At 36.0% G+C, this 13,834-nt stretch overlaps 1 protein-coding gene across 8 annotated transcripts in view; it reads left to right on the top strand.

Annotated features, from left to right (window-relative positions):
• Nucleotides 1-9,717, top strand: part of LOC116255729 (protein INVOLVED IN DE NOVO 2-like) — a 95,191-nt gene extending 85,474 nt beyond the window's left edge. For all 8 annotated transcript variants that reach the window (XM_031631676.2, XM_031631673.2, XM_031631675.2 and 5 more), the window contains 6 exons: nt 231-1,185; nt 2,617-2,798; nt 6,157-6,246; nt 6,363-6,641; nt 6,862-7,071; nt 9,233-9,717. In XM_031631676.2, the coding sequence (XP_031487536.1) occupies nt 255-1,185; nt 2,617-2,798; nt 6,157-6,246; nt 6,363-6,641; nt 6,862-7,071; nt 9,233-9,460 (1,920 nt within the window). In that variant the 5' untranslated portion in view covers nt 231-254 and the 3' untranslated portion in view covers nt 9,461-9,717. The remainder of the gene's footprint in view (nt 1-230; nt 1,186-2,616; nt 2,799-6,156; nt 6,247-6,362; nt 6,642-6,861; nt 7,072-9,232) is intronic.
• The last annotated feature ends 4,117 nt before the right edge of the window (nt 9,718-13,834 follow it).

Genomic DNA, 13,834 nt, shown 5'->3' with positions numbered 1-13,834 from the left:
AGAAATGTGTTTCCTTAAATGAAATATTTTGTCTCATTTGATAGGTATAAGGAACCATTGACAATATACATACAAATAATTAAAATATCTGAAACATATCAAAATATTCATAATTCTCAATACTATTAAGTGGGTTTGTTTTCCCTTGTTTGGTTTTTAAAGTTTGTTGTAATTTGTAGATCATTGTCCTGATCATCAATTTTATTGGTCACTTTTGGTTTTCTTGTTAGGTGATCTGCTTTGCATAGGAGGGGATGTCGTCTGGTTCAGATGATTGCAGTGATTTTAGTGAGGGGGAAATCGAAGAGCGAGTGGAAAAGTTATATAAGGAATTGAAGGAGAAGAATGTCTTCACTGGGAGCTCTGATGGCTTCCTTAGGTGCCCCTACTGCCTTGGGAGGAAGAAACAAGATTACAAATACAAGGATCTTCTTCAGCATGCAACAGGAGTTGGAAACTCCAACAAGAGATTAAAGGAAACTGCGAAGCATCGAGCACTGGCGAAGTTCTTGCAGTTGGATTTTGTAGAGAAGCCTGGACCTTCTATTACCCCTTCATTTCCGAGATCTGCTCCATCATCCAAACGTTTCAAAAAGGACGCTGAGGAGGAGCGTTTTGTTTGGCCTTGGATGGGAATCGTTGTGAATATCCAGGCCAAGGGGAAGGATGGGAAACACTTTGCGACTGCTTCTAGATTGAAAGAGGAGTTTGCTTGGTTCAATCCCGTAAGAGCTTATCCACTGTGGGATTATAAGGGCTTCCGGGGGACGGCCATTTTAGAATTTAACAAGGAGTGGAGTGGGTATCACGCTGCGAATTCGTTTGAGCGGTCTTTTCAGGTGGATCATCATGGGAAAAAAGAATGGATAGAATTCCAAGGGCACGGGTCAAGAATGTATGGGTGGATGGCTCGTGAGGATGACTACAACAGTGTTGATAGGTGTATAAGGGAGCATCTGCGGAAGCATGGTGATCTCAGAACTGTTACTGAGCTCGAAGATGAGGAGAAGCGAAAGAAAGATATCCTTGTTGATGGGCTTAAAGAACAAATAGATTTAAAGAACAAGGATTTGGAATCATCTGGGATGCGGCTGAAGGAGGTTACGTATGTACTGGAGCAGACTAAGGCTTCTCTCGAAGAAAAGGAAAGCGATATGGCCAGGTTAATGGACCAATATAATGAAGGTTATTCCATATGTCTACCTTTTTATTTTCCTTTCATCTGCATGAGTTTTTCTTATTTTTTCTTTTTCACTTACATGGAGGTTGATGCACTACTGCACTTTCTGTGATACTTCTTTATGCTAGTGGTGTTGGACTCTTTATCGTGGATATATTTTCCATTCTTTTGCCTCTGTATACTCCATTCTATGGTAGGTCGCATGGGTTTGGGTACGACTCTAGAAAATGTGCAAATGGGGATATATAGCATAAAAATTTTTTCATTTTGTGAAAAAGAAGGGTTTAATGCATTTTGAAGTAAGTGTTATATGTATATATATGTCCATACATAGATACAAAATCCCACAAAAAATGCATGCATTTTGTTGAAAAGATAAAGGATTTAATGTGATCTGGATCAGGTCTGACCCAGACCCAACCCAAAACATGTCCTGGGGATGAATTTGCCATGTCCATGTTAGATTCTATCGTTGTGACACATGTGGGGTAGTCAATTTTTTATGAATGTGTTGCTATAGTGAAAAACTCTTTGGTTGATCACTCGTTCAAATTTATTATTGATTTAGCTTCATCTAGTTAATATATCCGTGAGAAAGATTCAAATGACGAATATAGGCTTGAACTTTGAAGTGCTCTAAAAAATTCTAACACATATATGCATTTCGATTGGATGACTTTTGATTGCAATCGTGCATGCACAACCTCTTCCATCCATTGTTATTCATTTGGTTTTAAAGCTTAATCTTTGTATATTGCAGTTGAACTTTGATCTTTCTGTGGAAGAATGTGACTCACCCTTTTCTATGAACATCCGCTGAGGATAGTAGTGTGTGACTGCCGTTAATGGTGATGGTGCCTGTTAGAACTCTTTATATGTGAATAGTTCCAAGGCTTGAAGACAGCCCATATAGATATAATAATGTTAGAAAAGTATAATTTAGTCTGCATAGAGGTTAATCACCCTTAGTCCCAGCAGAGAATTATGCACATGTACCTATATGGTGGTACATGTGCAAGTAGCATGTGAGTTCTTTGTTTTAAGAAATTCTGTTTTTGCTGTTTTTTCTCTGGTCTTTTGGAACTCATACTGCCTCACTTGATTGAACTACAAAAAATTTCTATTATCACAGGTGAGAGGATTATTAGAAGTTTTTCTATGTCGATTTGTTGTATGTGTTGAGAAAACTGAGTGTGTTGTAACACGAACAGCAAAGTAATGCCTGTTTATATAGAACAATCATTTTCATGGTGAATATTTTTCATATGGGAAGTATGTTAAAATTGCTCTCAATTTTAAGTGAAGACGGCTATTCTTGATATGTGGTTTAATAGAAGTATTCTGAAGCTTTATTTGGGAGTTCCATTAGTCTTCCTATTTATACTTGTCTCTAAACTATTTCTAAAATTATTGTGCTTTTGTGCTCATCTTGTCAGAAATGAGGAATTCACAAAGAAGGCAGCATGCTTTGTGGATGGAAGTTCTTCAGGAGCGTGAGACATGTCGCTTAGAATTAGAAAAGGAAAAGAAAGAACTAGCAAGTCGCCAAAAGGAGTTGCTGAAACAGGAAGCACAAAATGATTACGAGAAGAAAAAATTTGAAGATGAAAAGAAACAGGTTTGTCAACTGCCTCACTCATAGTTTCAGTATTCTATGGTTTGTATGCATCTTTTGCTTGCTTGTGCTTGTCTGGTTCAATGGGGCATGGTTCCACTTGCGATCGAGCACTTGGTTTATAGTTCATACCATTGGCATTGTAAGGCCTTTGAAGTTTTGCCTGTTTTAAATTGGTGCTTAGGTTTTTTGTTTTGTGTAAGCTTTCAAAGTTGTTCAATGAACTTTGTCTGGAGCCACTGATGAAAATTTGTTATTCTTTGCCCATGTTCATCTTTCATTAGTTTCCAGTTTGTAAAAATCATTTGCTAGAGTTTCCTGTTGTGGCATGTCAGTGGGGTTTCTTTTTTCAGTTTGTTTATCAAGCAACAAGCAATAAAATAGCACATTTTGTAGTATCCATATGTATGACGTCACAGACTGGCAATCTAATGGCACAGGATTCTTTTAAGTTTTAAGTCTATCAGATAGGTGCCAAATTTAAGTGTAATTCCTGTTTCTGTGACAGGAATTTAAGCATCTGTTGAAAAGGTAAAAAACAGTTATCGAGGAGTTACTCTATACAAATGAAGACTGGAAAGAAGATAGGACCAGTATAAGTACATTATAGATTCATTTATATCATTAAAAACTGTCCCTTCAATGAAAATTCATGTTCAGAATCTCAGATTTTATAATGTGATCTCTAACATCCTCCAGAGCTCTGACATACCTTTTGTTTCTTTCAATCCACTGTTAGAAAATCCAGACCCTTTTTTGTCTTTCCCTTTTCTAAGCCAGGAGGCCTTTTAGTTTGTGAAGTCATAACCATTAGGTCTAGTCTCCATTTAGGCACATCATTGGTACTTGTGTAATGGATGCACAATTATTCTTCTGCCATTAGGCTGACAGGGAAGCAGCTGCACACAATATTCATACCTTTCTAGGTAGTGTTAGGTTCCACACCAAGTTCAGTATTAAGATTTGGCCAGGGATCTCAAGCATTTTCTGGAGAGAAAGGGGGAAAAAATGGGGCGTCAAGGTACAAAAATACTTTTTTCCTTCTGTCCTTCTCTCCCTCCCTAGTCCCTCCTTCCTTCCTTGCCTCCCCTTCCTTCTTTCAGGAGGATTATGCTATTGCTACATAGTTTTATGTGGCTTGACAAATAAAACTTTGCCTTATGACAGCTGGGAAATGCCATAAGGTTTGTATTATAATGTCTATTAATCAGAACCATAATTAGATTTGCAACATAACATAAAAAATCATAATAATTTTTTTTTTCTAACGTATCAAAATTTCTTGAAAAAGTACTGAAAATCATTGAGAAAATTACAAAAAATAATGAAAACATAAGAAATAGTTACCTATAGGAAGACATGAATTGCCTGAATATAAGTTACACAAGAATGTAACAGGTGACAACCATGAAACACCAATTTAACAAGCCTTGTATAGTAACCATAAAGTCCCATGCAAAGAAAATTCCTAATAGCAAGGCTTTTTTACTGCTCAAAGTAAGAGCCAATATGTAGTTGCAGTAACAACCTGATGGCTTCACTAGGTTCTTCTGTTTTGCCAGTTTTTTCTATTCCACTATGTTCTCTCTCTCCACTAATTCCTTTTGATGCGATGGTCATATAACTGATGTTGGTGAAACATCTTCATTTTGAGAATCAGAGGCAATCAGATTTCCTTAGTGTATTTTTGGAGATGGAAACAATGATTTGTGGGGTTGCCAATTGGAATCTATATTCTTCTCTGCATGAATTCCTATATGAATCATATACAAAAATCGGGTGGCTTTTTTATGTAAATGCATGGGGCATAACATAAGCTGTTGTCATGGTGCTAATGAAGTGTAACTTGAACATATGAACTTCCATCCTTTGGTTGCTGATTGCAAATAAAAGCATGTTGCAGTCCTTCTAAAATTTAAACATGACTGTCTGATGGTCTTCATATGTAGGGTCATTAGATCTTCTGGTTGAAAGAACTACAGTAACAGTCAAACATTTATGCTGTGGTCCTTGGATGCTGAAAAATGCGAAAAACCTGGGTCTTTAACAAAAATAAGTCTCCTATGCACAAAATTGACTTTTAAAAACAGTGTCTTTATCCTCAAATGCACAAATGAACTCCAACATGTGTTGAAATCAAGTATGAGGTGCCCGCAAAGCTCAAAATAAGAAAGGGGGGTTTGGTTCCCTTTTCGCCACCAGGTCAGTATTGCATGACTCAAAACATGTTGCACCATATCTTATGAGGTTTTACACGCACAGTGCACTCTTGAAACTAGTTTCAGGGTGTAGCATATTGGTTTTCACAGTAGGTCACATTCCATAACAAATTGTAAAATATAGCACACTATCTACAATGCTGCTGCATGTATACATGGTTAATAATCATCTTGCACAGTGCTTCCACATTGTTGATCCTTGATGGCTTTAGTTTGATCGTTGTTTCTGCATAAATCTGAAAAATTCCAAGTTGAGTCATTGAGGCTTTGTAGTTTGTAGTGCTCATTATTGTCATTATATATCACAAACTTTCACATTTTGAACTTTTGGGTAGAACATTTTTTGTTACATGTGACTTACGAGAATAGCATTGCACATAAATCTTGATTTAAATATGAGTAATCAATTCAGTTTTCATGCAGGATGCCACTAAATGTGCCTTTATCAAGAACTTCTAACGTTAACCAATAGTATCAGATGTGCCTAGAGCTTCTGTCCATCAATCTATTTGTAATCCTGGACAATGCATTATTTACAAGTTTGACCTACTTACACGTCAGCATTTTGGTTTGTAATTACATTTTGTGCTAGAGCCATCATAATTTTGGTGTTCATGTTAGGGAAAAACTCCAGTGTCCATGTATGTCACCTCCATCACTTCACAAACTGGGAGTTTTGTCGGAAATGACTTTGAAGAAAGTCTTTCGTTGATGATACATGGTTTATACTTCTTGATTATTTTTAGAATATGAATCCCAAGTACATCTACTACTATGTTCTATGGGTATAGCATGAAAATTGAAATGAGCAAAAAGTCATGGATTTGAATTTCATTACTTACAAAACAGTATTTTTGACATGCTGTATTATTAATTTTCTGTCTACTTGCATAAACTCTTTTATAATCCCAACTGCCTCTTGTATGAACTGTTTTATAGGCTGTTGTGAGGATCAAATCGTTGTAACTTTTTCTTTCAGCATTTCACAATGTCTGGTGATGCGTAGCTGTTTTTTAATGGGTATCTGAATTTCATGTTTTTATGACCTGTCTTTTCTTGGTACTGTATACGTGCATAATGGATGAGGTGTCTTCTAAAATGTGTACATGTTAGCTTACTATGTTAAATTTCCATATTTCTAGTATGCTGCCAGAGATGCTGATCTTCAAGCTGCCAGTATGGAGCAGAAGAAGACCGATGAAAATTTAATGAAGCTATTGGAGGATCATAAGGTCTATGAAAGCTTCTCTCTATTGAAAATTTTTGATGCATAGTTTAGTTTAACAAAATCTATTGCTCTTTATACAAAAATTGAGTATGGGCTAAATAGTGTTTATTAAATGTGCAGAGAGAGAAAGAGGAAGCACACCGGATGGTTCTTGATATGCAAAAGAAGTTGGAGGGCAAGCAAAATTTGGAGGTAGAGATAGAGAAGCTAAAAGGAAAAATACAAATGGTGGAGCATATGGAAGGTGGTGATGATAGTAACAAAATTGAATCATTGAGGACCCTGCTAGAGGAAAAAGAAGCTGAGCTGGATGACTTGGATCAATTGAATACCACCCTCTTAGCCAAGGAGCGGATTACAAATGATGAGTTACAAGAGGCCCGAAAAGAAATAATAGCTGTATGGATCACTCTCATTTTCTTTTGCATATTGTTATTTTGCTTAGATATTTTGGTACATCGCTATTTCTCTTCATTATCCTATGCTCTACTGAAGTCTGAGTTGGTACTGCTTTTATCTATAGATTTATAGTTCATTTTCTGGTTGGTTTTGTGTAAGCTACACATTGTCTGAAACTTTTGTTGGACCATCTCTTAAGTCAAAGTTGCTGCTATTGTAGGGTTTTGATGAGTTATTTAGCAATCGTGGTCATATTGGAGTTAAACGAATGGGTGAGCTTGATTCGAAGGCCTTCAAAGAGGAATGCAAGAAAAAGTATCCCAAGGATTATGAAATCAAAGCAGTGGAAATGGCCTCTTCATGGGATGCTTCATTGCGAGATCCAAATTGGTTCCCCTTCAAAGTGGTCCAAGATGGAGACAACTGTAAGGTATGGAGTTTGGAGATTGTTCTTGTTGGCCCTATTTTGAATTTTTATGTTTGTTGAAGTAGGACTTCAAATTTATAAAAGGTTTATTCTTTTCTTGAAATATTATAAAAGTGGTAGTAGTAGATGCGAAAAGTTTTTTTTCTCCTTTTTCAGTAATATTTTAACCATTCATTTATAAATATAATTAAAACTTCTCCTGAGGGTAAGCAAAAGTTTTATTTACGTGACATTTTTTGTTATTTTGTCAAACTATACAGTTCCATCGCTTTAGTTCACCAGTATGCTGTTTATACTTCATAAATGATGAAAAAGTTCATACCTTATAAATGACTCAAAACCTATATTTGCAAGTAGCTTTATAAGAATAGCACATGCATATGAGTATCATTTTGAAAAGCTATGGACTAATGCCCAAAATGATGTTTACTTTGTCATTTTTGTTTCATAAATTGAAAATGAACGGCTTAAAAATGAAAATTTTTTATCGCATTCTTCTTTTGGCTTCTAGATTGTTAACGGGTCTGACTACCATCGCTATTTCTATCATTATTGAAAATGCATACAATAATAAATGATAAGACATGGCAGTGGATTTTCATGTTTTGAGATCTTTGGATCTAGTTTGCAATAATTTGCTCGTTCTTTCATATGGTATAATGAAACTATGAAAGTCCAAATTGTCATTCATTTTAGTAGTTTTGCATGTAGCACCTTGTAAACCATCAATCAGGCTGTTTAAATGACTCGTAAATCTTTTATATTTACTTAATGCACATATTTCATCAACCATGAATGTGAATAAGCTGTGAAGATGCTTGTGAAAATTATTTGGTTAAATTTTTACTGTATATAGGAATTGATACGACAATGTTTTTAAAATTTTATGCAAGTTTAGTTGTAATATTTTCTTGGTTGTCGGGCATGTTTTGGTCTGATGTCCTTATGAAATTAGTCAAAAACTAGTCGAATCCACATCACAGCCATTGCATTGTCCTAATGGTAAAATTTTTGAGTTATTATTCAGCTTAGCACTATTTTGTTTCTTACCTTCTCTTTCTCTCTCCTTCCTCTCTTTTCTCATGTACTGTGGTCTTGGTCTCAACTGTTCATTGGGCATTTTCAATGTTATTTTAGTCTCTCTGTCTTTGTTTCCCTCTCTCTCTGTCTTACACATGCACACACATCTTCGGTACCCTAAGAAAGTGTTTGGTGGTGGGAAGATGAAGGAATAACAAAGATCATCACTATTAACCTAGTAAAGTAGTTTTCTTTTTTATTCTGCACCTCGTAAGTTTCTAATCTGTGTATTATACTTACGTTAATCTCAAGGGAAAAGTCATATTAAAAAAATTACAGAGACAAAAATGGTAAAAATATCATGGAATTTCTCTAACTGATATGCTTCAGTGAGTGAGATTTCCTATTGGTTGTGAATTACGGTTGACACAAATACTATGCTACATAGAATATGTTGTAACTGGATGGTTTATGGTGTTGGATAGTGAACAGTCATGGCAATTTCTCTTTTTTGGGTTGGGGGGTGGGGGGTGGTGTGGGCCGTGTGGCACTGGTGGTGGCTGGCAGTAGTGGTGGCAGAAACTGACATGGTGGTGGTTGAAGGTAGTTGATGGGATGGTGGTGCTGGTGGCAGCAGTACTTGACTACTTGTAGTAATGGTGTCTGAGAGTTTGATGGTAATGGTAGAGATGATGGTGGCAGCAGTAGTGTTACTGGCGGTAATGATCATGGTTATGGTGGTAACATCATGATGTGGCTGGTGGCATTAATGCCAGTAACATTGATTGGGGTGAATGTTGTGAACTTGTGATATGATACGGTGTGGAGTAATTAAGAAATAGGAGTGGAAAAACATGTTTCTATTTGTTTGTGAAAATAAGGAAGTTTCTACTTAAATTGATTGAAACTTGAAATTCTTCGATAATGAAGATAGGCTCATCCAAAGCAGAGAAAAAATGTCTATAAAAAAGTGGAACCGCGCTATTTGTTGAAATGGGGCTTTCTTGTTCTTTATTTTTCTTTCGAAAGATTCAGTTGCATGTAATTAGCTTGTGCTGTTCTGCAACATGTACACCTTTTTTTTTTTTTTTTTTTACGCCCAACTGAAGCAATGAGTTTCTGATGATGAAATTGTTGCTGACAGGAAATCATAAATGATGACGATGAAAGGTTAAAAGAGCTGAAAGCCGGATGTGGCGAAGGCATATATGAAGCCGTGGTGACTGCCCTTAAGGAGCTTAATGAATACAATGCAAGTGGAAGGTATCCTGTTAAAGAACTTTGGAACTTCAAAGCTGGGAGAAAAGCCAGCTTGAAGGAGGCTGCCCAGCACCTCATCAAGTCCTGCAAGTTGCATAAGCGCAAGAAATGAGAGTGCTTAACGTAACTCGCTTATTTGTATATGTCAGGAACTGAAAACTTTTTGCCCTTTTATGGGGGAAGTTCTCACATTTTTGCTCCGATCAAATCTGAACTTCAAACTGAAAATGAAAACGGTAGTGGGTCATTGACTTCAGGATTGAGCAGTTTTGGTGGCTCATATGATGTATATATTTTGCCTGTTGTTGATATTGGTCACATGTACAGCTGATTTTTCTTCGTCTCATTATAATAACGCTAGCTTATGACGATGACGCTTGGCAGACCCAAGTTAATCACGTTTCAAAGTCCAAAGATTGCACAGATGGGGGAATTGCTACGGAGAGGCTGACGGGAGATGCGAGGTTGGTTAGTTGTTCTCTATGTGTCATTTATCTTATTGTGTTTTCTGATAGCAATCTGGTTCCGGTATTTGGTAACTGGGTATGGTGACTTGTCTTTAGTTGGCCCCATGTGTGGCCTCCCTTGTATGGTTTGTGTGTGTGTGTATAATAATATTTAGCAATAAACGCTACATGATTTTTTTTTTCTTGTTCTCTAACATTCTTTGGTTTCCGTTTCATTTGATACTTAAAAAAGAATGATGAAAAGAAATGAAAGAAAAAAAAAACTCCAGATAAACAAATTCATATTTTGATTTGGTCTAATGAAAGTTCTTCCATGCATCTAATATTTATCTGGAATAATTTCTGTTAACCCAGCTTGCGTATACATGACAACCAATGCTTTGGAGCGGACAATTGAATTAAGCAGCCTTGATTTTCATTGATTTAAGAATCACAAATTGCCACTGCAGTAAAAATTTTTATTGGAATAAAATTTAAGTGATCTTTTGTGCCAAGATTGTGATTGGCTTCGGGCTGTCCCAAGTTGGTGTACGATTACATATTTAAGATTAATGGATCAAATGTGTCCTAGTTTTCTTGATGTTGCAGAAAGGATGTTTAGTTAAAGTCATGGTTCATCAAACTAAGGATTTTTTGGCTAGATTTAAGATCCACAATAGAAATCCTCCTAAAAGAGTATGATCTAAGATTAGAGGGGGAAGGTCTGACCTTCAATTCAAGGATCCCAAATCTCAAAGACCACAGATCGGAATAGACCGTGTGTGTGTCGTAAACTTTCATCTTCTGAACTGGTAGACTCCAGCCTGTATAGAAAGAAAAGATGCATTTTTTTTTTGTGAAGTTCTTGCCCTTAGAACCGGGATCAAGCTTCCTCTTGCCTCCTTACGATATTGATGGAGTCTTAAACATTAGGTCAACATTTCTGTTACCACTGTTGAAATGAAAAGTCACTATGAATGCATCTCTTTCCATTGGTTTTACACTCTTTGAGATGGGCTTGCTCTCTGGCGATTGCAATGAAACAGTGAATTAATTTGATCAGTTCACAGCGGAATGCATGTTTCTGTACCATAATGCTATATGATACATTCATAAACAAGAGTATGTAGGAGCAACATGGACAAACAAGGGAATCCTAAAGAACTAGGCAAATAAGTAAATGGGCTTTCACTTGGTAATTGATTAATTGCAGAGGCGGATAGATAGAATGTCCAAAGATGTCAACTGCATATAGGCGATGAAATGCAGGAAGAACACCAGTTGGTCCAATTCAGATCTTCATGAACTCTACGGAGAGAGATATCTAAAGGAAAAAACCAGAGCCAAATTGGGATTATGTTATTTTAGTGGTATTTGCATGGATTGTATAGCTTGCAGAATTCAGTAGGAATTACTGTACACTACCTGTAACGGCATCTAAAGAACAATGAACTCAATAGTTTAAATGCCACAGCATCAGATCAAACCTCCCTCTTGATTTCACCAATGAAGACAATTATCCAGAGCCAATTTCAAAGCACGATGTAAATATTCCAATCAGCAAAATTTATATGAAGTTTTAAAGCACAACGTAAATATTCCGATCAGCAAACATCATACAAAGTTTTAAAGTACGACATAACTATTCCGATCAGCAAAAATCATACAAAGTTTTAAAGTACGACATAACTATTCCGATCAGCAAAAATTATACGAAGTTCTTCACCGAAACAAACTAATATGCTAAGCGCATTAATTAAGCACTAGTATGCTAAGCGCATTAATTAAGCACTACTATGCTAATCGCATTAACTGGATAGTATGCAGAAATTTCAAATGTTGACATTTTCCAAAATTAATTTGATTGGATCTATGTATAATATGTTAGCTAGCTTTTCGTATGTAATGGAGTTAGCTAAGCACTAGTATGCTAAGAGCATTAATTAAGCACTAGTATGCTAAGCGCATTAATTGGATAGTATGCAGAAATTTCAAATGTAGACATTTTCCAAAATTAATTTGATTGGGTCTATGTATAATATGTTAGCTAGCTTTTCGTATGTAATGGAGTTAGCTAAGCACTAGTATGCTAAGCGCATTAATTAAGCACTAGTATGCTAAGAGCATTAATTAAGCACTAGTATGCTAAGCGCATTAATTGGATAGTATGCAGAAATTTCAAATGTGGACATTTTCCAATTAATGCGCTTAGCATACTAGTGCTTAGCTAACTCCATTACATACGAAAAGCTAGCTAACATATTATACATAGATCCAATCAAATTAATTTTGGAAAATGTCTACATTTGAAATTTCTGCATACTATCCAATTAATGCACTTAGCATGCTAGTGCTTAATTAATGCGCTTAGCATACTTGCTTAGCTAACTCCATTACATATGAAAAGCTAGCTAACATATTATACATAGATCCAATCAAATTAATTTTGGAAAATCTCTACATTTGAAATTTCTCCATACTATCCAATTAATGCGCTTAGCATACTAGTGCTTAATTAATGCGCTTAGCATACTAGTGCTTAGCTAACTCCATTACATACGAAAAGCTAGCTAACATATTATACATAGATCCAATCAAATTAATTTTGGAAAATGTCAACATTTGAAATTTCTGCATACTATCCAGTTAATGCGATTAGCATAGTAGTGCTTAATTAATGCGCTTAGCATACTAGTGCTTAATTAATGCTCTTAGCATATTAGTTTGTTTGAAAATAAACGAAGTGCGATGGATCAAGCAAATGTAGACGAAAGGTGACTTTCTTTTAGATGTTTCTGAATTATTTGACATTCCTGTATTTGGTTATACAAATGAATCAAACATATGGTGTTACTGATTTGTTCAGTCGGATCTGGCAAAGATGTCTTAAGCTTATTACTAATCCATATGCAGTTTCGTAGTTGAATATGAACCCGTTCTTGATATAAAGATCTTATCGAATTACAAATAAAGGTTGATTTTTCGTTTAAAAGTAGAGTTTGAGATGCAAATCCAATTATATAGAATCTAGTTAATCGAATTCAGTAAAAACTGAATAGGGCCAGAGTCTGAACGGAACTTAACAAGGCCAATTTCCTTTCTATGATGGTGAAAGACAATTTCCGGATATGGATGATGGAACACAAAATAAAGTTCTTAGTTTGGCAGTTTTGCGAGCAACATCGTAATAGCTTAAGGGACTGTTTGGCAGCAGGGACACTTTGCATGTATCTCACGAACTTGCCTCAAAAGTTGGGGTATATTCATGAGAGATTAGTTCTAGTGTTCTATGAATCTATCTTATTTTTTTGGCAGATTCATGAGACATTCCATAATGTCTCTGATGTCAAACACCCTCTAAAGGTACATCTCGATTCAACTTTGATGGAGGGACAACTTCTTACTGCCAAAACCCGCCGTTCTCTCGAAAACTTTGTTTGAGTTTAAAAACAGCAACAAGTTTACAATATGAGTTGAGTCGGAAACTCAAGCTTTTAGCAAGCATGAGCCATGCATGCAAAGCACACGCAAAAGGGTTCATTTTGGTGGTGCTTGATCAGAGCAGGTTATATATGTAGTCCTCAACAAGGGACAATGTGTTATGACCAAAATGCTCCTGCTGGTTGAATGAAAGGTTTTTCCCTAATAAGGGCAAAAGTGAGACTTGAAAAATTTTGTGCTTCATAAGTAGGACCTTCCATAGGAAAAAAACTTTCCTGCTGAATTCTGAAACTTCTTCGACGCAAGATATTTTTTGTGGGTTTGTCATATTTCTTTCTTTGTATTTGTTCCTACCATCGTTCCATATCATCCGAATCCAGATCTGGATTGTCCGGTCCATAACTCGTGCACATGCTTTTTAAAGTTCTAAAATTCCGGTAGTTTAGACATTGAGATTCTTCAAATCTTCATGCATTGGAAGTCCTAAAAACATGTTTTTTTCCTTGAAAAAATGGTTCAACTGTCAATTTTAGTATATACCAAAGGTTTATCTAGCTAAGTTCGCGTTATAATTCATATCGACTGGTCATATATGATCC

The sequence above is a fragment of the Nymphaea colorata genome, chromosome 6 (assembly GCF_008831285.2).
Source record: "Nymphaea colorata isolate Beijing-Zhang1983 chromosome 6, ASM883128v2, whole genome shotgun sequence".
Classification (NCBI taxonomy): domain Eukaryota; kingdom Viridiplantae; phylum Streptophyta; class Magnoliopsida; order Nymphaeales; family Nymphaeaceae; genus Nymphaea; species Nymphaea colorata.
The sequence above is the reverse complement of the archived record's forward strand: the minus strand, read 5'-3'. Positions and strand labels throughout refer to the sequence as shown.